This window comes from Strigops habroptila, chromosome 3 (genome assembly GCF_004027225.2).
Source record: "Strigops habroptila isolate Jane chromosome 3, bStrHab1.2.pri, whole genome shotgun sequence".
NCBI classification, from domain to species: Eukaryota; Metazoa; Chordata; class Aves; order Psittaciformes; family Psittacidae; genus Strigops; species Strigops habroptila.
The window spans coordinates 72,627,018-72,652,793 of record NC_044279.2 but is presented as its reverse complement, the minus strand read 5'-3'; the positions used below and the strand labels follow the sequence as shown (position 1 = coordinate 72,652,793).

The 25,776-nt window shown below is 40.8% G+C and overlaps 1 protein-coding gene across 6 annotated transcripts; it reads right to left on the bottom strand.

Moving 5' to 3' along the window:
- C3H12orf75 (chromosome 3 C12orf75 homolog) lies at positions 1 to 24,314 on the bottom strand. 6 transcript variants are annotated; one of them, XR_003990652.1, is made up of 8 exons: positions 24,107 to 24,257; positions 16,926 to 16,950; positions 10,725 to 10,760; positions 9,538 to 9,617; positions 8,699 to 8,734; positions 6,989 to 7,126; positions 4,882 to 4,951; positions 1 to 4,227 (listed from the first exon to the last, which is right to left on the bottom strand). XR_003990652.1 is itself a non-coding variant. In XM_030480255.1 (6 exons), exons 1-5 carry the CDS (start codon positions 24,147 to 24,149, stop codon positions 8,735 to 8,737), a joined length of 189 nt encoding a protein of 62 aa, XP_030336115.1. In that variant the 5' UTR covers positions 24,150 to 24,314; the 3' UTR covers positions 6,016 to 7,126; positions 8,699 to 8,734. The 6 variants fall into 6 exon arrangements, 3 of the variants coding, with proteins under 3 accessions (XP_030336115.1, XP_030336113.1, XP_030336112.1); XR_003990653.1 differs by having other exon boundaries at positions 8,699 to 8,739; positions 24,107 to 24,253; XM_030480255.1 differs by lacking the exons at positions 1 to 4,227; positions 4,882 to 4,951 and having other exon boundaries at positions 6,016 to 7,126; positions 8,699 to 8,739; positions 24,107 to 24,314.
- Between the last annotated feature and the right edge of the window lie 1,462 nt (positions 24,315 to 25,776).

Genomic DNA, 25,776 nt, shown 5'->3' with positions numbered 1-25,776 from the left:
GGAAGTGGTGAATGAATTCCTTGGTTTGCTTTGCTTCAGTGCAGTGCAGTGCTTCAGCTTTTGCTTTACCTATTGAATTGTCTTTATCTGAACCCTCAGGTTGCTCACTTTTATCTTCCAATTCTCTCCCCCATCCCATGGGGGAGAGTGAGCAAATGGCTGCATGGTGCTTCACTGTCAGCTGGGGTTAAACCATGATAAGAAGGTGTCATGCAGAAGGTAAGACAAGGTTTCAAGATCCTACACTGAGGAATGGCAGACTCCTGAAACCATGCCAATCCAAATCCCAAGGTGATGCAGTCACATGTGCCGTAAATGCTCCTCCTAGTGAACAATCGTGCAACATTAACCATATTTCAACTGAAGTTTTAAAAACAGCTGAGTAGTGAAGTGTTCAGGATGAAATGTTCGCCAGTGGCACCTACTTGGAATGCTCACCTGAGCAAAGGTGTGAGCCTAACCCTTTGGGTAACACCTTGTCTGTGGCAGACTTTTATGCCAGAGGGTGTATTCAAGACAAAAATGGGAAATAGTGCAAGAAGTTGTGAAAGTTGTACTGAATTACACATTCTTAAAACAAATACAGAAGAAATATTTTTGCCAGAGATCATTTCAGCCAACAAGAAAAAATGAAGACATAATATCATGTTTTAACAAAAATACCTGAAAGAAGGAAACATGAAATCTAGTCTAATCTAGCCTAATTTGTTAAAGACTGAGATTAATTTCAAGTGCACAAATATATATGTCCCTATGATAGAGCTAGTTAATACCATTTATCTTTTTTCTTGTACCTCTGAATGGGAATTGTCCGCAATGGTTTGAAGCCAAGAAGAGGTTGATTGTTTACTTCACTGGTTCAGATGAGAATTTGGCTTCCTCTTGAAATTCAAAGGGAAAAATATAATGCTGATCTTGGCAAATTATTATCAGAAATCAAAAATTATTTTCCAAGTAGTGATTTCTTTTCACTGGAAATCTTGGGTTTCTCAAGAAGCAATGCTTATACAAGCAGTGATGTCTTGAACAAAGACTCTTTAACAGCGCTATGTAAGTTCTCCAACCATTATTTATTCTATTAGAAAGAATTTGGAATTTATAGAATCTTCATCTCCCCTGGCTGGCACAGTTTTCTTATTACAAATTAATTCCCTGCCAAAAATGGTTTGGCTTTATCTGATGATCCGAAGCAGTTTCTTTGATAGAACAATAAAAGAATTTAATCATTTATTTATTAAAGTAACCCACAATTTCGAAGAGGAAAAAGAGGTAGGCATCCTTGTGATATTTCAAAGATGAAGTATATTGTTATGATAACCAGATACTTGGAGTTTGCTCAGGTTGATAGTATTTATATATTAAGATCTAATTAAATCTTTTAATTTTAAAGAAAATCTGTTGGCTGTTTTCCCAAAAGTATGTAAGACTGGTATGGACAAACCAGGTAGTGGGAATCCTTCCAAGATTTTTTCCTTAAACAGTATCATCTGGGGAATGCAAACCTAGCTGTAGGAAAATATTCACAGCTCAAAGTTACAGTCAGTGTCCAGTAATATATAGCCATAAATATGGTATTAGATATAAACTGAAAGGTGTGCATTACCTCCCTGCTTTTATTTATTTATGCATGTGGTGTTATGCTTGCTTTCTGTCCAGTGGACTTTGGTAGTGATGCAATGTGGACTCTCTCCAAAGTCTGAATACCTCCCTAACACCAATAAACAGGCTTACATTTTCCTACAGTCTGGTCTCCCTCACAAAACACTTATTGAAAATGACCTGCCTTAAATTAACATGTCACTCTGAATCACAGCCTCGTAGTATGAATCCAATGAGCTCAGATTTTATGGAGCTGAAACCATCCTACAGACAACACTGAGGTTTGGCAAACATAAAAAGTAAAAGTGGTCAACAAAGGCTAATGGTGGAATTTAGTATTTCACATTACTGCCATCTTCTATAACACAAGAATCAAAGATCAAAAACAAAACTCTGTGAATGGACTGATAATTTCCAGAATATTGATAAGGGTCCTGTTATCCAAACTGAGCGCTTGCACTGGGATTCACTAGTTATACGAGAAATATAAAATACATAGCATAACCAAACCAAAGCTCTAACTCTACCCTGTTTTTCAGATTAAACTCTTGCTTCCTTTTCACATTCCAATATCTTTCCTTGTACTATGCCTGTTAATTACTTATACACCTTGTGTATTTTCTCAGTCTACTAAATTGTTTTCCAAGCATGATGCAAACTTCCAAAGTCATTAGACATTTCAGTCTGCATAGAGAGGCATAACCAAAGGAAACACCGACACAAAGGTTGAAAGAGAAGGCAGGATATTCATATATCCTGCTAACACCCAAAAAAGACATATAAGGTTCAATGGGCTCATTACACTGGACATTAAGCAAATGAAAATGAGACAAACTATTTCCCAAAAGGTTTGCAATCTCAGATATCTGAGGGTTGGAATGAAGCGATAAGCCTATCTCCATTTCTCTTCAGTCTTAAAACAATTTGGCTGTGGTCTACTTTTTGCTCTGCTTTCAAGAGATTAGAATCACAGCAAAATGGAGCAGATATTTAATTAAACTGTTTCCTTTTTTATGTCATTTTCTGTTCCTAACCTCCTTCTGTATCTGTCTTCACTGCATAATATTATAATCCTCATTCTCCTATGTGTTTCCTCCTTTCCAACACATGAAGTTCCTTTCATCCAGGCTCCATCCCATGGTATCTTTCTAATTCTTTTCTCAGTACAGTTAAGCTACTGTGAGTTTCACTGCACTTTATGGAATGATCTGTTTCACAAGTAGGGTTCTGTCTTCAGCTATAGGTATTTTAATAAAGACCAGATAAGTGCCCAGTAAACAGAAGTTCCCACAACATGGGTGACATCTGTTCTAAGCACTTACAAGCAGGGTTTTGCTGTCTGGGAAATACTGCTATGTTTGAAAACCCTAGGGTTACAGCAAAAAATTGCCAGATCATATAAAATGAAATGCAAGTTCTGTGCACGTCTGTTGTTAAAACGAGGGTTGAATTATTTAGCCCAGCCTCAAAAGATTTCCTGCAATAATGCCACACTATTGCTCTATGGAAAGTTAACAGAGCCGTTATTTTCTTGATCTTTCTCTAACTACATTGCAAAACAAAAATACTCCACAAATTACCCTCTTCCAGCACGTTCTCCACAAAGCCAATTCACCTGGAGCGTTCAAATTGCTATCAATAGGAAGCGATGACTATGAACTGCAAAACTCCAAGGAACTATAACCAGGAACTATAACCAGATAAGAGCTTCTTTTAAGGTACACGCAACTGAGGAACTGTAGTAGCAGTCTGTAATAACTGTCACTTCTGATCACCATGGGAACCAAACAGAGGTCTACTTTGCAGAAAACAGATCAGCAGTGACTCACCAACTGCTTGGGAAGCATGATTATTGAGAATCACTAGACTTGTGTGGGTGACAAGGAACAATACGCCAGTGGTGCCATTTCAACTATAGCCCAACACAGCAGACACCTCTGCTAGACATGCAGGATGAAATCAAGTAAATTAGTACTTTGCCTTTGTGTTCATTAAAGACAAATTTCACCTTTAGTTTTTTTCTGCAGCTTCAGCCTTGTGTGGACTCTTTGTTATCAGAGGATTTAGCTTTTAGTGATTAAAGTCATAACTGGGCTTTACCAGGTCTTCTGCAACCCTCTTAGTGACAGATTTAACCCTTGAGTGACACTGAGGTTTAAAGCTATGTCACATCCTCTGAGCTACATTGTGATGTGGATGGCACCCATGAGATGGGCAGTATCTCTGTCTGGACTACCCAGATACTGAGAAGTCGACTCCTTAAGCTCCAGGTTCTACTTTAAGAAGAAAGCAATATAAATGCACTGTCTCATCAGTGTAATGCAAAGGATCAGTTGTCTTCAAGGTGAAATAGTTTGTGCTAGAGTTTGTCCTAGACCAAAATTTGCAATCCAACAAGATAGCTGGATTGTTTTTCAGCTAATCACGAACTGTAGTTTCAGTCCTATGCTTTGATACTCCAGAATTCTTCAAGATTCGGTTGTCCAAGTTACGTGAATTCAAGTATAATATTTCAGGGTTGTCAAGGGATCTCAAATTGGAGAGTCTGAGGTTATAAAGCCTGAATCCACTGTCTTTACTAAAGTGTTTTCACTGGCTCCTCAGCTCTGGCTGGAGAAAGAGTGACAACTGCAAAGGAAATGGTATTACACATTTAAATGTTTCTTCTTTACAAATGGTAATTCAAGATATTTTGACAAAACCAAAGTATATTCCTTAATAATAACTCTGCCATTCAATGACTCCTTGTGTTCTATTCTCAATTCTCACACTGAACCATCATTTGAGCGCCTAAATATCCTCCAAGGATGCCATCAAATGCACAGCTGGCAGCTGGCATATAGGGTTTCTTTTGTGTTCCTCCTCCTAACAGAAACATCCATAGATTGTAGGTTTTGAAAGAGCAGATATACTTATTTCTCCATGAAATGCCACGTGCTCTTACTAACAAAGGCTTAAGAAATTCTGCTCAGCATACAGGAATTTTGATGAGCAGAAAATCAGTTCCTTAAGTAGAATTTGTCCAGGACAGAGTATAGTGTCCTGTCATGCTGTTTCTAGATCTGTGGGTCCTTGGGAATACAATAGACAAGAGTCTGCAAATCCAAGACAAAGGCATGGCCTTAGCTCTTCAGATTGATGGGTACAGGCCCACGTGGCATAAATGAATGCAATGTCTATTGAAGAGACTCCGGTCCATAATACTGAAACATTTGTCAGTTATCAGTAAGCTTTTGAGATGAAAAGGTGCAGAGGAACAAAAATATTAAGAAACCACCATACCTCCCACACATTCAAAGGATGAGTCATTAAGAGGCCAATTCTGCAAAGTTCTCCACACTTCTCTGAAGCTCTGCACAGGAAAAATGAAGCAATGACGTAAAACAAGAAAAAGTACCCTTTGCAACTGTCCCACCACGAACTGCTAGGAGCTTTTCATTAAAGATCCTCTCTTTCTTTCCTCAGCCCACACATGAGGGTTCACATGTCAGTAGCAGAACAAGTTATGTTCAAATTCAGGCCTGTCCACCTTTTTGATTATTCTTCCCAGCAACTGAAGGATAGAAGGGGACAAATAACTTGGAAGATTACTGGCATCTCTTGTTGGCTCTTTGAGCTGAACTATGATGTATCTTAGCACGACTGGTGGTTTTTCTGCTTTGGGAAAGGCAATCGTGATCAGGGCAGACATGGACCTAGTTGCTTTGTACTAAATAAACTTGTGCTGTGCAAACTGTTTAGACCAGATGTAGAACACGTGATGTGGAAACTATACTGTTATGCTATGGTAAGCAGGTGGGAAGCAAACCTGCATGTTTATTACTCAATGAAATTTGAGTTCTCATTAGCTTGCCTTGCAAGAACAAGACTCAACAGATGTAATCAACAGAAATTCATTCATAGTGAGACATTTTACCACCACCTCTTACTTCAAGCTTATTTCATCTTGGTTCAAGGTAGAAGGGGTCAAGAAAGAGATGCATGTTTGTCTTCAGGAGCTGAAAGCCTGAAAGAGTTGATAGCCCAAGTAGCATATTTCTAGAGAATAGCAGTAAATGTCACCAATACTTAAAAGAGGATAAGCAAGGAATATTTTTAAATACTTCTTTTTACAGGCCTCATACCAAGCAAACTACTGCTTAGTTTAAAGCCAGAGCTGCAAGTTACTGGAAACCATAGTCAATGGTCATTCATTGGTCTTAACAGATATCAGTTAAACGGGCAGGAATTTCACAGTTCAAAATGTTTCATTTCTTCATGTCCAGTTTTTTTGTTTTGCTTTTTTATTTTAAATTTAAAAGTGTTTATTAATCTACAGTAATAAATTAATGTAGTGTGGGTTGGCTTTTTTTGTTTATTTGTTTGTTTAAAATGTATGGCATATCGTGTCCTATTAACAAAAGTTTGACTAAAGAATTATGGAAAAGGCTTTAATAATTTAAATATTTGTTCAGCCATACGGAAATGTACAATCTGATTTATGTTCTGTGGGAAGCCTACAGTTGCTATAAACTTGATGAATTTTGAAACCTTACATACGTTATTTAATACAACAATTTGCTAAGTAATACTAACACTCATTTGGTTACAATTTGCCATACTGGAGATGCTTGGAGATGAGTCAGGGATACAAAACTCTAATAGTGATCAAAATTCCTCTGCAGCTGAGGAGGATGCAGCACTGGAATTTAGTCCTGCTATCTCTAAAAATACAATCACTTCATCCTTATGTGAGGAAATGTCATTATAATATTACACAGAGCAGAAGACATAACTTAATAGTTTGGTTCATTAGCACTTTTTTCCATGTAATGCTTTATAAAAGAGAGAAAGCTGAAAAAAAACCCAGACATGTATATATTATGATGAAGTACATTGTTCTTATTTAAGTAAATTTCCTTGAGGAATATCTTCTTAAGAGGTGAAAATTAACCACTAGTGTTTGTCTCACTGTATAAAAGTGACAGTAGTAATTATAAAGAACCTGATGGTCTTATGATTATTTTCTCCTATTCTTAAGTTTTCACAGCAAAAATACTAAAATTTGCAATATTACCAAAAAGATGCAAACCTGTCAAATATATTACTCTGAAGTAAATTAACAATTAATTTAATAGCTCTTATGGTAGGTTCCTATAAGTGGACAGTAGTGATGGTTTTCTATATAAAATCTATCAAAAATTGTTGGAGAAAATATACAAAGCGTAGCTGATAGCTGATGAAATCTGCAATATGGCCACAGAGAAGTAAGTTGCAGATCATCAAAGTTAGCTCTTGTGCAGAAACATCCACCATGAGTTCACTAATTTCATTTTTCACTGGAGAACAGCAGGTTTCCGTAACGCAACCATCATAGGAAACTGATTCAATGCTGTACTTTAAGCTTTACCCGTAGTTGGAACTTGCACGAGTTTAGATTTTTTGGTGCTGTGGTCTTTCTTGCTCTCCAGAAGGCTACGTAAATATAAAAATCTTCACCACAAAGACAGCTTTCTCTAAAGCACTGGCAACTTGTCTTAGTAGAAGACTGTTCAAAAGAAAAGAAAGGAACAAACAGATTTAGATAATCTGGTAAAACCACATTGGTAAAGCAATACAGTAACACTCTATACACAAACCAGAAGACTAGGTTGTCATTAAAAGCCGAGATATTTGCAGCCTATGACTTGCAGACACACACGCACATGAACTGGTGGGTCTCAGAGGACTCTGCAGATTTAAAGGTGTTCATCTGTGTAAGTCTTTTTTAGCCTGAGCCAGCAGCCATAGAAGCATAGAATCATTGAATCGAATGGTTAGAGTTGGAAAGCACCTTAAGATCATCTAGTTCCAACCCCTCTGCCATGGGCAGGGACACCTCACACTAGACAATGTTGCCCAAGGCTCTGTCCAACCTGGCCTTGAACACTGCCAGGTCTTGCACCAATGAAGGCAAAGTGCACTCTCAACTATGCTGAATAGCAAAAAATGTCAAGAGACTGATTCTACCCAACCTCAGGCATTTAGCTAAAGCACCTAGACAAGGACCTAACTAACTTGGGCTCTGTACATCAGCCACAGATGGAAAGCTGCAGCCTCAAGAAGGTGCTTAACTCTTGCCCAGGTAAAGGGTGATGGTGTTCCTAGCTCAGATATCTCAGTCAGGTTACTGAAATCCGGAGTGACGACCAGCTGAAGGCCTGTCTGTAGAAGAGTGCTCCTAGCAAAGTGCATAGAGCTTTAACCATTCACATCATTAAAGATAATCAATATATGTGTATTCTGCTCTACTAGGCCTGCTTCCAGTGCTGGGACCAGCCAGAACTGTTTCTGGCTCTTCACCTAAATTAGGAAAGCATTCTGCTTTCTATTGAAATTGTTGGCAGTTTTATAATTTCCCTCTCCTCACCGGCTGGACATCAGAACAGTTCCCTTTCGAAATTTTTCAGTGTTTATTTAGTTCAAATTCTGAATGGAAACTTAGCTTCGTTTATTTTAATTCAGACATGAACTTGTAAAGGACTTTTTTTTTTTTAGTTAATTAGTTGACACTCTTCAGTCAGGAATAGAGCCTATAAATTTTCACTGCCTTATTCTGGCCAGTGGAGAACAAAGCCCCCACAGATTCTCCCATAGCAAGAGGAAAGCACCAGTACGACACTTAGTAGGTGCCTCACTTTGGTCCTCAAGATCCTCCCCAAAATGGAGAAGATGTTCTCTAACTGCAAGCTACTCATTCTTTATCTCTACAGATGCTGGTCTGTGCACTGCTGATGCACCTTGCCTCTCATGGGAGGTCTTAGTACCACTGCAGGATTAGCTGTGGTGTGGTTGAAAGTGAATACAAGGACATTTGATTTTTTTTCATTCCCAAACAGAGTAATACGGAGTTTCCTTGCTTCTCACTTCTCACCAAGAAGGTGACTTTACCCACTTTCCAATTCATGTCTGCACCACTGAGAACTGGCCCCTGGTCCAGCCTTTAGAAGAGTTATGCTGCAGCTGAAGAAGTAACTGGGTGATTCCAAACCACCCAAGAGCAGCACAGGAAGCATTGCCCCCTTCTTTCTGTTCAACAAATGCATGCCAAGTGCATAACGTTAATTAAGATATACTGTACCTCCTGCTGTCTGAATCTTGATGTGTTTATTTCCTTCTAATCTTAATTAAAATACAAAAGATAAAGGTGGTTAAAACATTGTAACATATCACTAATTTAGAGCACCATTTCAAAAAAAGTATGCAACAAAGGTACTACTGTTCCAAAAGCAGCCACTATTATTTTGGTCAATACTGTTATTGTTCTTCAATTTTTTGTTTTGCAGCAAATTTTGGAAGCACCACGCAGTAACTAAACTCTGTGCTGTATGTGACAACAGTATTTTGCTGTATCAAATCTAAACAATATTTCATTATTTCATAATTATACGTTTATGACTTGTCTATTAAGTACCTATAATCCTAATGCTTTTTCCCCCTGTTCGAAAATATCACATGGAAAAGAAACAGTTTCCCCTGGGTTTCTTATAAGAACAGAAATAAATCTGAAAGCAAGCACTTACTAACTGTTATTACTGGAATTCACCGCAATGCAAGTAAACACCTTCAAAACTAAAAATAGCATGATGGCTCTGCAAGTGCATCTATCACAGCCTCTTAGTCCTAACAGGATTTTGTTTTCTTTGAATTCACAGAGCACTCAGAGCATGGAGAAGCTGTTCAGAAGACAATGTACCACACTGTCAGCATCTGCTCTAGGATCCTTCTGCAAAAGTGTGTAAGATTTTAAATAAATGGGCACAATCACTTTAACGATTATAAATAGCCTCACTGCCTAAAGAGTCTCCAAGGCTAGCCAGTCTGTCTGAAATAATAATTGATTTTTAAAGGAAATGCATCCTACTAGATTAAAATTAAACTGGGAAAGCAGGAGAAATGCAATACACGACCTTCCAGTACCTTTTGGTGTAGCTTTTGTCTGACTGGAAACCATGGCAGCCGCATCTGACGGCAGGCCAACATACACGCCACCGTAATTCCTGATTTAAGGAAACAAAGAGACATCAGAGCTTAATCATACAATGTCAACATCCCACAGCAGCATTACCAAGACCATGGATGGTCAGAGAGGGCACCTCTGCACAAGTATCCACAGAGGAGCCCTCCCTTCCCATCACTATGGGAAAAGTGCCACTAAGTGCCATATGCATGCTAATATGGTGCCAGGCAAAAAAACCTTGAGGCTGTTAACTCTTAAGGAAGGACCAATGCCTGTGAAAGGAGATATTTTTCACTCAATTTCCTAACATTTTTCATTAAATCTCGTTAAAAGTATCTTGTGACAATAAACCCCACCTGCCCAGCTTCTTCTAGACGCCGAATATATCCAACTGGTGAGAGCCAATCTGATAGTAATGTTTGACACTGCGACCACCAAAGCACCTCACTTCAAACAATCACAGCAGTTAAGCAGTTTTGACCTCTCCTCATTAATAAATAAGACTTGCATCCTCCTGCTCAGGGCCACACTTGGAGGAAACTTTCAGTAGGAAGCGGCACAAGGGTGTTAGGTACATTCATAGCCAGGCTTCTCCCCTTCATGGCCTTGCAGAGCATACTTTCTGGCTCCAAGGCCTGTATGAAAAGCAGGGAGGTGAAAAACTGGGTCCTTACGAGTCTCTGCCATGCCTGGAGCTACTTGCAGAGACTCCCATTACACTGCTCTGCCCCGTTAGGTGCCACATTATTCACACCTCCTCCATCCCCTGCGGCTCAGAGTTGATTTCTGATTTGTTTGATGATATACTTCCATACTTCCTTCAATTTCCAACCCACCAGAGATCTCCCACAAGTGCTAATGCCATCTTCTGTTGCGGGGCTGGTGTGAAGGCAGACATCACTGACCCTTACTGAGCACATCACCTACAACTGTGAGATAATGTGATCTTCTTGCCAGAAAGTTCCCCCCTCCCAGCTCACTAACAGGGTGGTGGCACTCATCAATACTGGGGTCTATGTGAGATCACCTCCTCTCTCTTCTTTTTCTCTGCTTTGATGGTGGTGGTGGGAATTAGGAGGAGGGATGGAAGGAGGGAGAACTCACTGCAGCCTATTGTAAATAAAGCCAGCCTCGGTAGAGCACCTACCTCCTTTTGTCATCATCTGATACAGATTCTTCTGCTCTGTAACATCAAAAGATACAAAGCACATTAGCAGATTGTTTCTTTCAGGTACTCCATGACCATCTGGCTACATTCAGGAACAAGGGAACAAGGGGATTATTACTGATCCCAATTCAATTCAGATCATCCACAATTCAATAAAGTACTCAGGTACAAAAAGAGTGACAATTTTCCAATCTAATGCACAGAAGAAAGAAAAGGATTGAAAACAGATGCAGCTTACTTTTCATGGCCCCTGCCAGTGATGCCTGAAAGTAGATTTAGGAGCTGAAACAGCTGAATTAACACTTTTCCTGAGTGATTCCCCACACTGCCTCACACATAACAGGAACACAAAGATTCTGCATATCTCAGGAATGAGTCTGAGCTGCTCTTCCACCAAAAGAGGACTGGAAGGGACTGGGCGTCTTCGCTGGCATGGGAATAAAGATGAAGAAAGATAAACTTTCTCAGCAGCTGTGCCAAAAGAGCATAAAATGAGGTACTGCAATTCCTGAAGCCAGAGTTGTTTGCAAACCAAATAAGTGTTACTAATCCTTTATAAATGGGCAATCACCGAGGTTTGACTCCCCCCACTACTGTCCAGTGTGGCTGAACCAGAGTAGAGGGTAAAATAATCAGTGTCAATGTGAAGGCAAATGTAGTACGGAAAAGATAAAAAATTTATTCTTACTCCTTGGAACGTATAGTGCCTGAGGTGCAGCTTCCATTCCCCAGCATCAGTCTTCACATAAATCACTGACCCACCTTTGATTAAATATTTGGACTTTGAGCTCTGCTTTGGCTGGGTATGGATTGGGGCAGCAGCTGCACTGTAGCTTGGTCTGCAACCTACCAACCTAGCAATATGAACAGAGGCAAGATAACTTGAGTGCTGTTAAATTCGCACACATCCTTCACTCTTTCCCTACAATTGGCCAAGCAAGAGCCCCATGCTGCAGCTGCACAGGGAGCCATGAGAGACAATCACAGCAGTGCCTGGGGATGGCTGTGAACAGCAAAGGAGGCACCATGACAGAGGAGGGCTCTGCTGTGGAAATGCTAATGTACAGGCTGTTCACACAGATATCCTCACCTGAATATTCCCACTGAAGAACCAACTGCCTGGACTACAGGGGGAAATGCAAAGATATTCCCCATTATGAGCTGATTCATGAATTTCTCCCCAGGCAATAAAACTAAGAGATAGACTTCTTGCAGCATTAGTGCTAAATCCATACTGTAGCCTTGAAAGGCATTTCTGAACTATGATCTTAAACAATAATATATGACATTTCTTACTATAATTTATTTATTCTAAAAGGTAGATGTGCCTCATGTTTAATCATCAGGGCTGTATGCTATTACTGATCCCCAAAGTCAATGGAATTTTGGCCTGAAGTGCAGAGAGCTAGTAGCAAGATGCAGCCTCAAATGCAAGAAAACACTATTTAAACTGCAGTCAGCACTCTCCTGGGAAGGTAGCAAATGCCTTAAAATACTGCTACTTGTTAGAAATTATCTTACACTTACCAACTTTCTAAGCGGCAAAACATTACCAACTACTCTTTTTGTGTCACTACAGTGAATAAGGGTACACAGGTCCTTGTAATAGTGGAGGAATAGGGTAAATTAAGTATGCTGTAGTTCTGCTAAACGATATTCATGCAAGGCGTAGCACTGAGTGGGGCAAGCCTCCTGGTTTTCTGCCTTTGCCTAAATCTTACCACTCAAGAGAGACTGAGTATAAACTCCTCATTCTCTGGTCCTCCCTGGAGGAGCTGGTGCCATTTCAGAAGGCATTTCCCATCTCTTCTAACCCCATGTAGCCTAAGCCACCTTTCAATCCTCATGTGTGCAGCCAGAAAAATGCAGAAGCAACCTTCCTTGAGGACTGAAGCTGCTCTGTCCTAGTGTGGGCCAATTCCAGCTGAAGAAAGTGGAAAACTTGTTTGTAACAGTGGGTCGAAAAAAGCCTGTATTTTTAGCAGAAAAAAATGACAACACTTTAAGAATAGAATTCTGGGTGCCAAAAGATCACAAACAATCATTTCTGTTGAACCAGCTGAATGTGTCACAGAATTGGTTTTCTCATACAACTGGAAACATTTTCTATAATCCAGATTAACCATTATCCAGAGAAAAGAATCCTTTAAAAGCCCTGGCAACTGCATACACAGCGCAAAGCCTCTAAAAAGGAGTTGTAAGAATAAAAATCAATATTGTCCAACAAGAAATTATTGACAATGTTTTGCTAAAAAAGACTCTACTAGGCAACAGGGCTATTTTCTTCTGTTCCAGAAATGTTTTGTAATGGGGTATCACTGAACTATTATTGTCATTCTCTCACCAAAACAAATTATTCCAGTCGATGATTAAGAAGACTAGGGGCTTTTTTAAACATTTTGCTTTATTCCTTTCTTCTGAATAGCTACAAATCAAAGTCCAATTTTGCAATACCTTTTTCCTTAAATGTGCAACAGCAAATATAATCTGGGATTGTACAGGCCATAGCTCTTGGGCTCGGTGATGACTGGGTGCAAACTGTTGTAGTCCTGCCAGAAAAGAGGAGGTAAGCAGAGACAGGAGGAACGTGGAAGCATGGGAAGGAAAAGAAAGAAAAGTTCTGGTGGATGGTACATAAGGAAGAAGCCATTTTCCACTCCCTTTTGGAGACTCCTTTCTATGCACCATGGGGTATGTTTATGCATTTTGCATATTCACACACCTTCCTTTCACATACAGCAGCTTAAGGCCCCATTTTGGAAGGCGCCACTAATTTCACATGTTGAAATGTACAGGTGCTGGGTGAACACGGGTGACTCCATGGAGGAGAGCTACAACAGCAACACTCAACTGCATGGAAGCAAGGAAGGAAAGAAGTTCCTTTGGTTTTGGCAGTGCTCCTACTGCCACATCTTCCAGACTCACAGAGAGGGTATGGAGATAGGGGAGTCCAGCACATCCTTTCTCTCCAACTCCAATGTATCACTAGCTTCTTCTCATGTCAGGAATAAAGGAAGAAACTAGCATAAAAAATATCATTAAATATTTTCATTTACAAAGTCCTCCAGGAAGAACAAGCTAGGATAAGCTTTTCTGCACCAGGAATAGACAGCAAACGGAATTCATCAGTTTGATGTATTTTGTACTGATCTGCTGCTGTGTTGCTGCATCTTCCCTCAGATGTTGTTGACATCTACTGCAGAGGAACTGAGAGCACATTTTCAGCAGGTAGCATAGGTGGAGTCCTGCAGCCAGATTTAACAGCAAATCCACGTAACAGCATTCTGTTTTCAGGTAGAATAAATGTTTCTTTAGTAAGGATTTGTCTATCCCAAGAAGCTTCCTGTCACACTCCTAAGTCTGAAAAACATACTTGGTTCAGCTGTCAGTTTTTACATCCATCAGCCCTATGTCCATTTGATGGTAAAAGAAGCTGCCATTTTTCACATAATATGTTAAATATCAAGTGACAGGCATTCACACTAATTCATTCCACCCACATTTTTCTTACCTCGGCTTTTATGACCCTGTTTGTGTCAAGCATTATAGAGACTCTTTCTAGCTGTGCTCAGTAGTCCCATCAGAAATGATTCACTAAACTTTGCACAAGTGACAGACCACTTCGCCTCAATTTCTCAGCATATGTTATGAACAAGGGCCCGTCGTTTGTATTTGATGGATTTCTTCACAATATTTTGAAACAGGCTTGAACTGCTCTGTCTTTTCCTTCCTACTCTTACTAATCTTCCTCTGAACTTAGCCACATTCTGAATATCACAGGCATTGCTTTTTTTTTCTAGCATATACTTTAGCCCTCTTATATCTAAGTTTTTCCAGTTAGTAGTGATGTACTTCTCTTTATTAGTGGGGCAGAGGGTGGCCAACAGATTCACCATTGATTGGAGGATTGGAGTACACAGGGAGACATCACATTTCCAGACCACACAGCCTTCTTATGACCACACAGCCTTCTTATGACCACACAGCCCTCAGTCTCAGAGCACTTTGCGTAGAAAGATCATATCATCATCCCTATATTAGTGGTGCCTGGAAAAACTTAAGGCCCAGAGGACAAAGACTCTTCCCTGCAGTCACCCAGGAAGGCTCAGAGAAGGATCCAGCCGTCCCTCCTTCCACATGGCTGCTCACTCCAAGAGACACTGGTGCCTTGGCAATGAGTAGCACCCAAGAAATGAGAAATCTCTTGAGTTAGAATAACCAGATTGTGTATCAAAGAGTATGCTGTAAATAAGCACACACTTAAATACTTTTCTGGACCAGGATCAATACGACTGAAATCTGATGGCCAAAAAGAATGTGGGTTTTTCAAAGAGAATTTTTTAATCTTTAGCTGGTAAAAGTGAAATGGTGTAAAATAAAAGCCTGTATGGATCCATACTGTTAGTTAATACATGCTTTGTTCATTTCCATGAAATTAAAATAGGTTTTTTTGGTGTTTTACTTCCATCGTAAAAATCTGCTGTTAAATACTAGGATGACTGATTTAGGACTTTTCAGGTCATCGCTGCCGCTCCTCATTAACAGATCTGTGTTTCTAATGTCTGACAAGAAGGCTCAACTATGCTATTACTCACACAGGTTATTTGGCTGGCTCCATTATACCTATCTGAATGAGTAATGGTTCCAGGATTGACCCTTTCACTTTGTTTAAGTCTGCACTAGGAATTAGTTTATTCTAAGTTATCCTCATACTTTTTTGAAACATGACAGATGATCTAACCCTAACAAGTAGGAAGTTCTCAACTCCTAAACCCTGGCTCTACAAATGCTTACACACACACAAGCACAGTCCTACACATACTCATACCTTTAAGCCCAGAAACATGCCTACTGAATTCATAATTTAACAGTTCTTACAATAACCACCGAAGCGCAAAGAGAGAGGTGCAGTTCTAAGCCAGTCACTTAAATTATCTAAATTGAACAACAAAAAAGGGCCCTAATATAAATTAAAAACAGTGGTTTTGTATATGTACAATTGCTGAGGGCATGGATGCTGCAGGCTGTATGAAGGCAAGGTTCCCCATAAGCTTGCCTTCTGTCATTTATTTATTGACTGACACCGCAAACCCAGAAAACAAACTACACCGGTAACACAGACCTCAAGAGTATCTGTGACAACAGTGTTTATCTGCCAAGTGAGACCTGTCGTTAGTTCTCAGCTGTGCTCTGTAATAGACAGGACAAGCCTGTTGTTAAGCTCTTCTCCCTGCTTGTTTATCTGACTTGACAGCCCTCATTTCTACACCAGGATTCCTCTGTCTAATTAGAGCAGTTCTTCTAAATGAAGTAAATAGAAGAATGTTCCTATTGCATAACATGAAAATCTCTCCCAGGTCCCTCAGTCTTAAACTCTAGTGGCAAATACCAATTATATGAAATAGAAGAAGCAAGACCTCAGGAGGACCTCTTAAATGTTTCCTTTGATAGGAAAACAAATTTATGGCTGAATAAAGCTGTTCCTGCATATTTCTGCATCAGCAAATGAAAAATGGGCTGAGAAAGGCTGATCTTTTGCTGCTGCTTTTCTGAAAACCAGAAGCTGGCAAGAGGCAACAGGACAACAGAGGTTAAGACCTTCCACATTTAGACAAAAACAGGATGGGTAGGGCTGCCCTCTGCTACCCAGTGTCAAAGATAAGGGAGAGAAAGAAGAGCCAATAGATACTATCTTCAATGCAGAGAAGATCTAGAGAAGACGAGTGCTTTGAAAAGGAAGTCTGGATGGGTTACTGGGTCTCCTGCAAAGAGGGGAAATTTGCCTCAATGACTCTTTAAATATCTCACAGGGCTTGGTGGAAATTTATGTGGTCGCTTCATACAATGACACAGCCTTTGGAAAAAGGTATACTGGTACGCGACAGGGAAGAGTAGTCTGAAGCAACAAGACCCCCTCTGGGAGACAATTCTCTCAACAGAAGCAGAAAAAAAGACATTTCTGATGGAGAAATAATAAGGGAAGGAATCTGTAGAAAAGTAAACAAGACGTGAAGTTGTTTTGTGGAGATGGAAGCTGTCACTAAAGACAATAAACATCTGGTGGTGCTGATTATATGTTAAGAGCCAGATGAATCATATATGACTAAATCTATTATAAGCCTTGTAGGACTGAAGAGAAGTCCAGGGTTACATATTTGAAAGAGTCGAGTAAGTACTTACACATCTTTAGTAGTCCCTGTGGCACCTAGAATGAAAAGAAAAAAGTACATGTTTACAAGACAATATACAATAATCCTCTAAACCAGTCGATAGTGCAGTAAGCCTTTCTGTCCTAACTATGCAGAAATAGCAACAGGAATTTTCTACTGTCAGAAAATAGGTTTCTCATGATTGTCTAGTTTATCCTTAATGACTATGTATATCATCCCTTAAATGTATCACACTTAGGTCTGGGCCAGATTCTCAGTGGGTAAGAACGATGCTGCTGTGGACCAGTGCTCAGGTGCAGTCACTCAGGATGAGAGCAACATAAGATAAAATTAATCTTTCTGAATTTTATATGCTTCACGTTGCTCAGTCTTCTGGTGGTTTTGTCTGCTACAAGGTCGCCGCAACTAACCAAGCAGTTATTCCTGAATGCCTGTTTATTTTGCCGGTTGATTCAGTTGTAGACTTGGCACTACATGTGTAAAATACTGCTCCATTCTTCCTGCCAGATAAACAAAGTTTTATAAAACAACTAGACAGAACTAATATAAACGCTGGGACATGATCCACCAAAGCCCCAAAACTCTAAAGAGATCAACCACCCCTTAATTCATCTTGCAATTTAACCAAAAAGCAAAAAGACAAAAGCTACCACTGGGCTGCCTGATCTGTGATGATTGATTTTTGGCTTTTGGTGACTCAGATGCTTCTTGCTGGGAGAGGAACATTCACTCAAGTACAACTCTTTCCTGTTCCTCCCAAGTTATTAATGCCATGTTGCTACTGCTAGTATATCATTCAGCTGAGTAACCAGCAAATTACCCCTTACATTAATTACACAAGCTAAGGTAGACATTAGAGAACCGTTCACTTCTTTTCCTCTTCCTCTCAGCACTTAGCTGGAAGAGCTTATCCAAGCTCACTCTGAAGAAACTACAGTTGTCATTCCAAAAGATTACGGGTTTGGAAGCATGCTGGGGTTTTTCAGCTATGGCACTTCATTTCCTGAAAAACTTGATTTTTGCTTTTGAAAAATATCCATAAATAGCAGATATGTGTAAGAATATGCCTTCTGCATTAGTATTTTAAATGCAGAGAGGAAGAAACAGCCCCGCAAGGCCTTCCAGCACTGTCTACCTGAATAGATGGCTTAGTTGGCAGGAAACATCTCCCTTTACAACTAACTCTTGAACATAATATCACTCCCAACTCCTATGACTTAACTATCCCTCCTTTTCCCAACAACAATGTAGAGTAGACTTGTAGAAGCCATTTCTTTTGTTAGTATTGCTTCCAGAGTCAGCAAAATCTCAGCTATACAGCTATATGTATGAGCAGAAACCCTCAACTACCTGGAGGGAGAACCTCTATGCACAATAAGCTCAAGTCCTTGCTTTAAAACTTTATTCTACCAGGCAGCTTTCAGAGACTTTTTTTGCTTTACAGGCATGTCTACATAGTACTACATATAAACCCTCCAAACTAATTGTGTGCAGGTGGAAGCTTGGCATTGCAGTGCTGCATGCAAGCTCGATCTCAGCTAGTGTAAGGAGATGTTTTCTGCTAGCAAGGCTAGTTCATCCAGAGTCAGCTCAGCTATGTACCTTCAGGGCATCACCCTGCACATCTAGACAGAGCCTAGGCATCAGCAACACCTCAGACAACATACGTTTTGAAAAGCCTAGATCCATTGCTGTAGCTAGCAGGATTTCATTTTTTCCCAGAAGGTGCTATTCCTGTGCTGGGCCTGTTCTGCACCAGAACAACTATTTTCTTATTTTTCTCAAGCTCACTGCAAACAAACTCAGTTTCTTCAAAAAGATTCATGGTCCTTTGTGAGGCCTTTACCAAGCCTTTTTCACATCTGAGTTGAGGTCTCAGCACTTTGGATCCTCATTTGAAAAACTAATGCTTTCCTTGCAGGAAGTATACCAAAAGTAAGAAATGTTAATACACAAAATGAAACCTTAGCCAAGTGAGAACTGTGTACCTACAGCACCGCTACATTTCCCAGTGGAGATGCTCAAGTTCTAGTCAATCACCAGGCACACTTCAGTGCCATGCCCATGTGCAATACCTATCTTCAATGCATTATGGTACATGTACATTTGCACTCTGGGTACAGGAGCTGTCTCTCAGACCCATCAACTTGGGCTTTGAGTAGAGCTGTACAGCCATAAACCTGTGTTTGAGAACAGGGATGTGCCACTAGCATTCACACCTGGCAGCACTTGTTTCCTTTGAATAATAGAGGGTACCACTGCTGAAAAACCACTGCAGCATTTTGAAATGCACCTCAAACAAAAAAATTGAGAACGAAGTATGATAAAAACAAATTCACTTTTTAAGAGATTACTTCTACGATTAATAATAATTAAATATGCATAATAAACAAACAAATAGTTTGTTATCTATTGGTTTTATAAGCACAAAGAACCAGGTTGTCCTCACTTCCAGCAGTGGGATTCCATTGATTTCATTGATGTTATTTCTCATTTTCACTAGCAAAAGTGAAACAATAGTTTGGTCCAAATTCACTTGGTACCACAACAGTACCTGAATATATACCTGAAAGTATTTTCAGTTCCCAAAGCAGTTTTCTTCCTGGAAGAGTTCTGAGTTTGCAAATGAACACCGCTTCAGTTAGGTGGTTTATAAGCATCTCTGTGTAAAAACTCATAAAGTTTTCTTCATTAGGGAGCCTGAACACTCCTTATACATAGATTTTATTTCACCAGGAACTCAGTAACATCTCAGTTTGTACAGACATGTTTGTTTTTAAAGTCCAGTCCACTCACTCTCACCCCTGTTACTTCACTGACATATTTCTCTAACTCTTCCATGTTTAGTGAGCAACACATTATTTTATAGCTACTCAAGTTTGTCCTGCCAGAAGTTCAGCCAAAGAATCTTATTTACTACTGACTCACAAACAGTGCATAGCTGTTCCACAGCAGCAAGGCTTAGTGGTTTCATAGCCATGATGTTTTAGATAGATGACTTGTGAAAAGGCTCACGTATGTGAAAGCTTGTCCATTTTTTCCCACTATATCAGCTTGGCCTAAAAAAAGGCCGCACTTGACCCTACAAACCTAGTCTTGATAGACTTCTGTTGATTTAGTTTTCCAAAACCTGCCTAACGTCAGCAACAGACTGAGGGGTAGCCAAGAAGCTACATCCACAAAAAATAGGCAGTGGTGAATTGTCCTGAATAACCTCTCTGCTCACACCATCTATGTAGTAGTACCATGAGCGTGTTTTTGCATTTTAGAGCTGCAGGAGGAGGAGAAGGAAGAGTACAGCCTGCAGAATAAACAAGGACCGTTCAGCCATACATTGCTCTGCGCTCAAGTAAATACAGAAAAACATTCTGTTTAAAGGAGTGGAGCTGTGATCCCTCAAAAACCCCCATAGCATTTAAACAGTCACAAATGAAGGATGAGAACGTATTCCAAAGCATCTTCCATTTGGTGAGATGGGGATTTGCTCTTTCAAAACAGCAGCATCTTGTTACAGGCGACCCTACAGGATTTCAGTAAACACAGGACAAATGCAAAAGATGGTTGAAACAAACTGTTGGCCACAGATGATATTCCTCTGTGCTGAGAAATGCAACAAGAGTGAACACGGAAGACAAAAACTTAAGAAAAACATAAAAAGGATGAAAAGCAACCATGTACATGAATAATAACATGGATACAAAAAATGCCAGTATCTGACCCTAGAGCAAACTATCTAATATTTTCCCATTAATTTTTAATGAACAATTTCCTATAATATTTCTTTGCAAATACTTCAAATTACAAAAAGCAAATATTCAAAATTACACATACAGTTAACAACAGTTAAGATTACAAGTGAGTTTTCTGTTGTAGGCTCCTTTCTGATTTCCTTCAAAATGCAGCAATATGGAACCAAGTCCCACCATCAATTAATTTATTCTCTTTACACCCCAGTGTAACCAAGGACAGAATTATATCTATTTACTTCAAATTGATTACTTCTTCAACTCATGAGGTGGCAGTCCTGTACATAGACTTGACCTGACCAAACATTAATATTAAAAATTAGTTGGATTTTGAATAGAATGGCAGGATAGTTTCCTGGGCATTCCACCAAACTTAAAGTTAATAAATCTGTTTAAACTTTGTGTGAAAGTTCTCCTTTATCATAATTTGGCTGTATTTGAAGCTCTTCACAGACTAACAGCTCCTCTGTATATTCAAATTCAGGCTAGACTGCCAGCCTCCCTGAGTGCTATAATTTAAGGTGCTGTCATTGCTACTACAATTCCTACAGAAAGGACAAGGCAGTTAAAAATTCTTAGTGAGGCAGCACTAGAATGAAGGAAAAACCTTAACACCGGGGGAAAAAGAAAGCAAATTAATTTTTAAGGGCATATTTTTAAAAGACAAAAAAAGAAGAGCTATTTTGGAGCTTCTAAACCACCAGGAAATAACATGAAAGAAGGGTATGTAAAGCAAGGTAACAAAACATCAGGAAAATAGCAATTTGTTGATGAAACTTTCTATGGGTAATGGAAAATTTTTAAAGTAAGCATAATCCACAGTTAACACATAGATTAGGTGATTTAAGAAGGATGCGTATACATGGAACCATGGAACCATGGAATGGGTTGGGCTGGAAAGGACCTTGAGTCGTCTAGTTCCAACTCCCTGCCATGGGGGACTCCTCACACTAGACCAGGTTGCTCCAAGTCCCATCCAACCTGGCCTTGAGCACTTCAAGGGATGGAGCAGCAAGTTCACTTGGATAACAGAAGTTGCCATTTCTTAATTGAGGAACCTTTTTCCAGTGTCTGATATTCTGGAAGGAAGATTGAAACTCTGTGAGTTATACTGGTGTTCTGGGGTACCACACCACAGACAGAAATGTTATTCTAGATCATGCCTATTAGTTTAGATCTCGCAGACCATAGGGCTGATAGCTCCTCTGATGTCATTCTAGCCATGCAACAGAAGATAATATCATTAGCTGAACTATCATTACATATACGTCTGCTTAGGAAAAATCGAGTTAGGCTACAATAGAAATTTCGCCAGAGTAAGAAAATGGGGACTAGCATAACATGTTTAATGTATTCTGTGAAGTATGGTACAATATTATCCTTAGTCATATAACATGACAGAGTGTTACAGGTTAATTATATGTTACGTACCTCTAGCTTTGACATTACTGACTGTAGAATAGTCATAACTTTAGCACTAAAGATCTAGTCATACTGTGCGAACCACAAAATTAATTTGTATTTACACAGGATTCACGTATTTTGGTAAAATACTGAGTTGCATTTCCCTTAAAAGCTCTAGGATTCTGATTAATAATGGTACATAAAAAAATTTTATTTTTATCAGACACACTTTTTAAGGAACGCTAAATGGAAAAAATAAATAGTAGATATCTGACTTCTTATTTTATTGCCAGTTGTTTGTTATTTTAAGATGATAGACTGCATAGAGTTATTCCTGTCTGACAGCAGTGAAAGTGAGAAGAAAACTGGACCTTTCAGAGCTGTATTTGCTTTGGAAAGGTCTGTCGGTGCAATAATACTAATTACATGTTTTTCATGACGTTGTTTTTCACCTGCACTAAGCCATTGGAGATCTGTGAACTATTTCTAAAAAGTATGCAAAAGGTTGCCACAAAATGCATGTTTAAATATTTTATGAATAACAGTACAGGAAAGCTGAACTACCAAAGGGGTTGTACCTTCCGTGAAAACATTTTATGAACCTACAAAGCAAAACCTGCTGAAGATAACTGCTTTTAATGCGACAGTCGACATATTTAAACAAACACTTTTAGTTCAAAATAGTTCACTAAATAGTAACTGCTGTCACAGTTAAGCCTATCTGACATTTATCAATTTGTGGCCTGTCACAAGTTCCACCAGGTGGCCAGACCAACATTAACCAAGAAGCTGCCACAGAGGGACTTATAATCAACTCGGAATTTTCCTGTGAACTTCTCTGATGCTAGCTCTGGCGCTTTTACCCAGCAAACAGAAATAGGATGTGAACAAGCAGCACCCCAGCAGCATGAAGCTGGTCATATACATTGGTCATATACTGAAACAACTTCCAGTCACCGCAAGGCAGGAATCAACCAACAGGAGAGAATTGCAGTGTGCAAACAGGACAGCTCTAATAAGAGTGTTGGAAGTACAAGCAAATTCATGCAGGGCATTCTTTATGGATGAGAGAGGCCTCTGATAGATACACATGAGCATTCACACTCAAAGATATGCCCAGATCTTCAAAGCAGGACTAGCACCAGCCGAGGCACCACTGAAGCTCTGGATAAAGGAAGTCAAAACAGTAAGAGACAGAGACCAAGTAATTCTGACTGGTCCAGCCACTATTTTTCTGCACATTTCCAAGAGGTTCTGAAGCTAACAAGTGCATCTGAAAGACTTAATACAGGTACTGAAACAGGTGGCAGTGTTTGCCAAGTGCAGATAGGATAAAAAATGATTGAGAAATGCTCATATTTGCAATTACATGGTGAAGGTCCACTTATCAATTTCCATATACTTCCCATTTTTGCAGGGGCTGGGGACGAGGACAGCATAACAGCACCATCTTCCCACATCTTATCTCTTTTGAAAATAACAATGAACAAATAAGGGAGCCAAATGGATGCACCAGTCAGTGGTACACATCAGCATGCAAGAAGCCTCAACCATGGAACATCCTCCAACTTCTCCAGCAAGCAGAGGAGAAGTGGTGGAACAAATTCATTTCAGAAGTGGCATTCGTGGCCTTATAGGGAAGCAACGAGGACGGAGCGTACATCCCCGGCAGGATCCTTAGGTCCAGTTCCCGGCCTGGGCTGGCCATGCCCAGGACAGCTACCATTGGAGGTGGCGATCCTAACAGTGATCCTAACGACAACCCTGGCACCGGCAAGCCTCAGTGCCGCCCGGCGGGCCACATCACTCCGGGGCAAGTGCATCAGCCTCGGGAAAGGAAGATGCTCGGGAAAGAAAAGAAAGAATCACGGGCAGCGATTCCCGCGGCTCGGACAGGCATCCCCCAAACCGGCGGAGGGGGATGCAGCACCGGTGGGTATGGGGGTGCCCGCGGGGGTGCTCACGCCGCCGCTCACCCAGCCCATTCCAGACCAGACCAGCCCGGCCCCGCACCGCCCGCACCGCACCGCCGCCGCCCTACCTCGCCCGCCCGCGCCGCCGGCCGTGGAGTTGCCGCAGCCCATGGGCGCTGCCCTGCCCGGCGCTGCGCCCGGCTGTGCAGAGCGGTACGGCACGGAGCGGCGACAGGAGGCAGCCGGCGGCGGGCGGAGCCGGGTGGGAGATAAAGCCGCGGGGACCCCTCCTCCTCTTCCTCCTCCTCCTCCTCCTCGCCTTCTCCCCACCCACCGCCGGAGAAACCGGCGGCCCCGAGCGCCGCCCCCCGGCCCCGCACTGCGCCCCGCGTCCATCCCCGGCGAAAGCCGCCCCCCGCCTCCTCGGCTTTCCCCTAGAGCCCCCGGGCTGGAGCTGCTAAGCCGGAGACAAGGCTCGACACAGGGATAAGCCTGCAGGACCCCGAAGGATCCCCACGGGGATGCTCGGAGCGTCCCCGGGCAGCAGAGGTACCCCTTGCCTCTCACTGCTGTTTCGGGACACCCCTCGTTCCCTGCGGGGAAAACCGGTGGAACCATAGGTCCAGGCTGCTGCTATCAGTAACATCCAGTTCACTATCTTAAGCAAATATTTATTGGTTGCTTTCAGTATTTCTCTTCCTATAGAAACATGATGATGAAACTGCAGACCCACTGGGTAAGAGCTACAGATTCGCTTTTCCAAATTAGTATCAACAAACAGCACTGAGAAATGTGCGAGATGAGTTTACAAAGTGCAAGTGATCTTTATTTTTTTAGTTAAAATTTGTATAATTCCCCAAACTGAATTTGACTTATTTTTTGCTAACTCAAACCTTTCTTCCACACAGAGAAGTAAAATACTTCCAAACTTTGATGACTTACTCTTGCTCAGTCCTCTCAAATGACCAGGGAGCTGAAACTCAAATGATACAGCCAGATGGAACCACAAGCACACTAGATAGATATGTCCCTGCTCATTGCAGGGGGGTCTGACTAGATGACGTTTGGAGGTCCCATCTAACCCAAACTATTCGGTGATTCTATGTTATTGCTACAACAAATCTGTTTAAGGGCACAGAAAGATGTTTTTGGGGTGTCATAACAACACCAATACAAGCACCACATATGCATATGACTGATAACTGTCTTTACTACAAAAAGAACAGTTATAAAATGCTGCTGCCTGATTGTTCAGTCTATTCAGAGAAGGGAAACAAAGATATCGCAGTTCTTTTACAGACTTCCCCAAGCGCACATATTAAAAACAAGCAGCTCCATAAGCAGCAGAATCATACAATCATAGAATCATAGAATAGTTAGGGTTGGAAAGGACCTCAAGATCATCTAGTTCCAACCCCCCTGCCAATAGCGTCCAGTCCTCCACGGATCTTTGCCCTGAGGAAGCACACCTGCATGGGCTCACTGACATCCAGCTAGCAATGAACACACCTTAGGAAAGGGTGGGCATTTGTAGAATCTCCTCTAACTGGCCATCACATTTGTAGGAAGTCAATAGGTCTTTGTCTATACCTCCCTGACAAACAGCCTGAACCTGAACAACCAGTTCACAATTTAACAAGGAAGGGCTAATGGGTACATCTGCACGGCCACAAAACTCCTTCACCACCAGCAGCCCCCAAGCAGACAGGCAGCGCCATTGTGTGCGTTTTGCTTCAGAAAAAACATCTCACAAAGTTTACAGCCACCTCTTTCTGACGGCCAATATTTCTGAAAATTG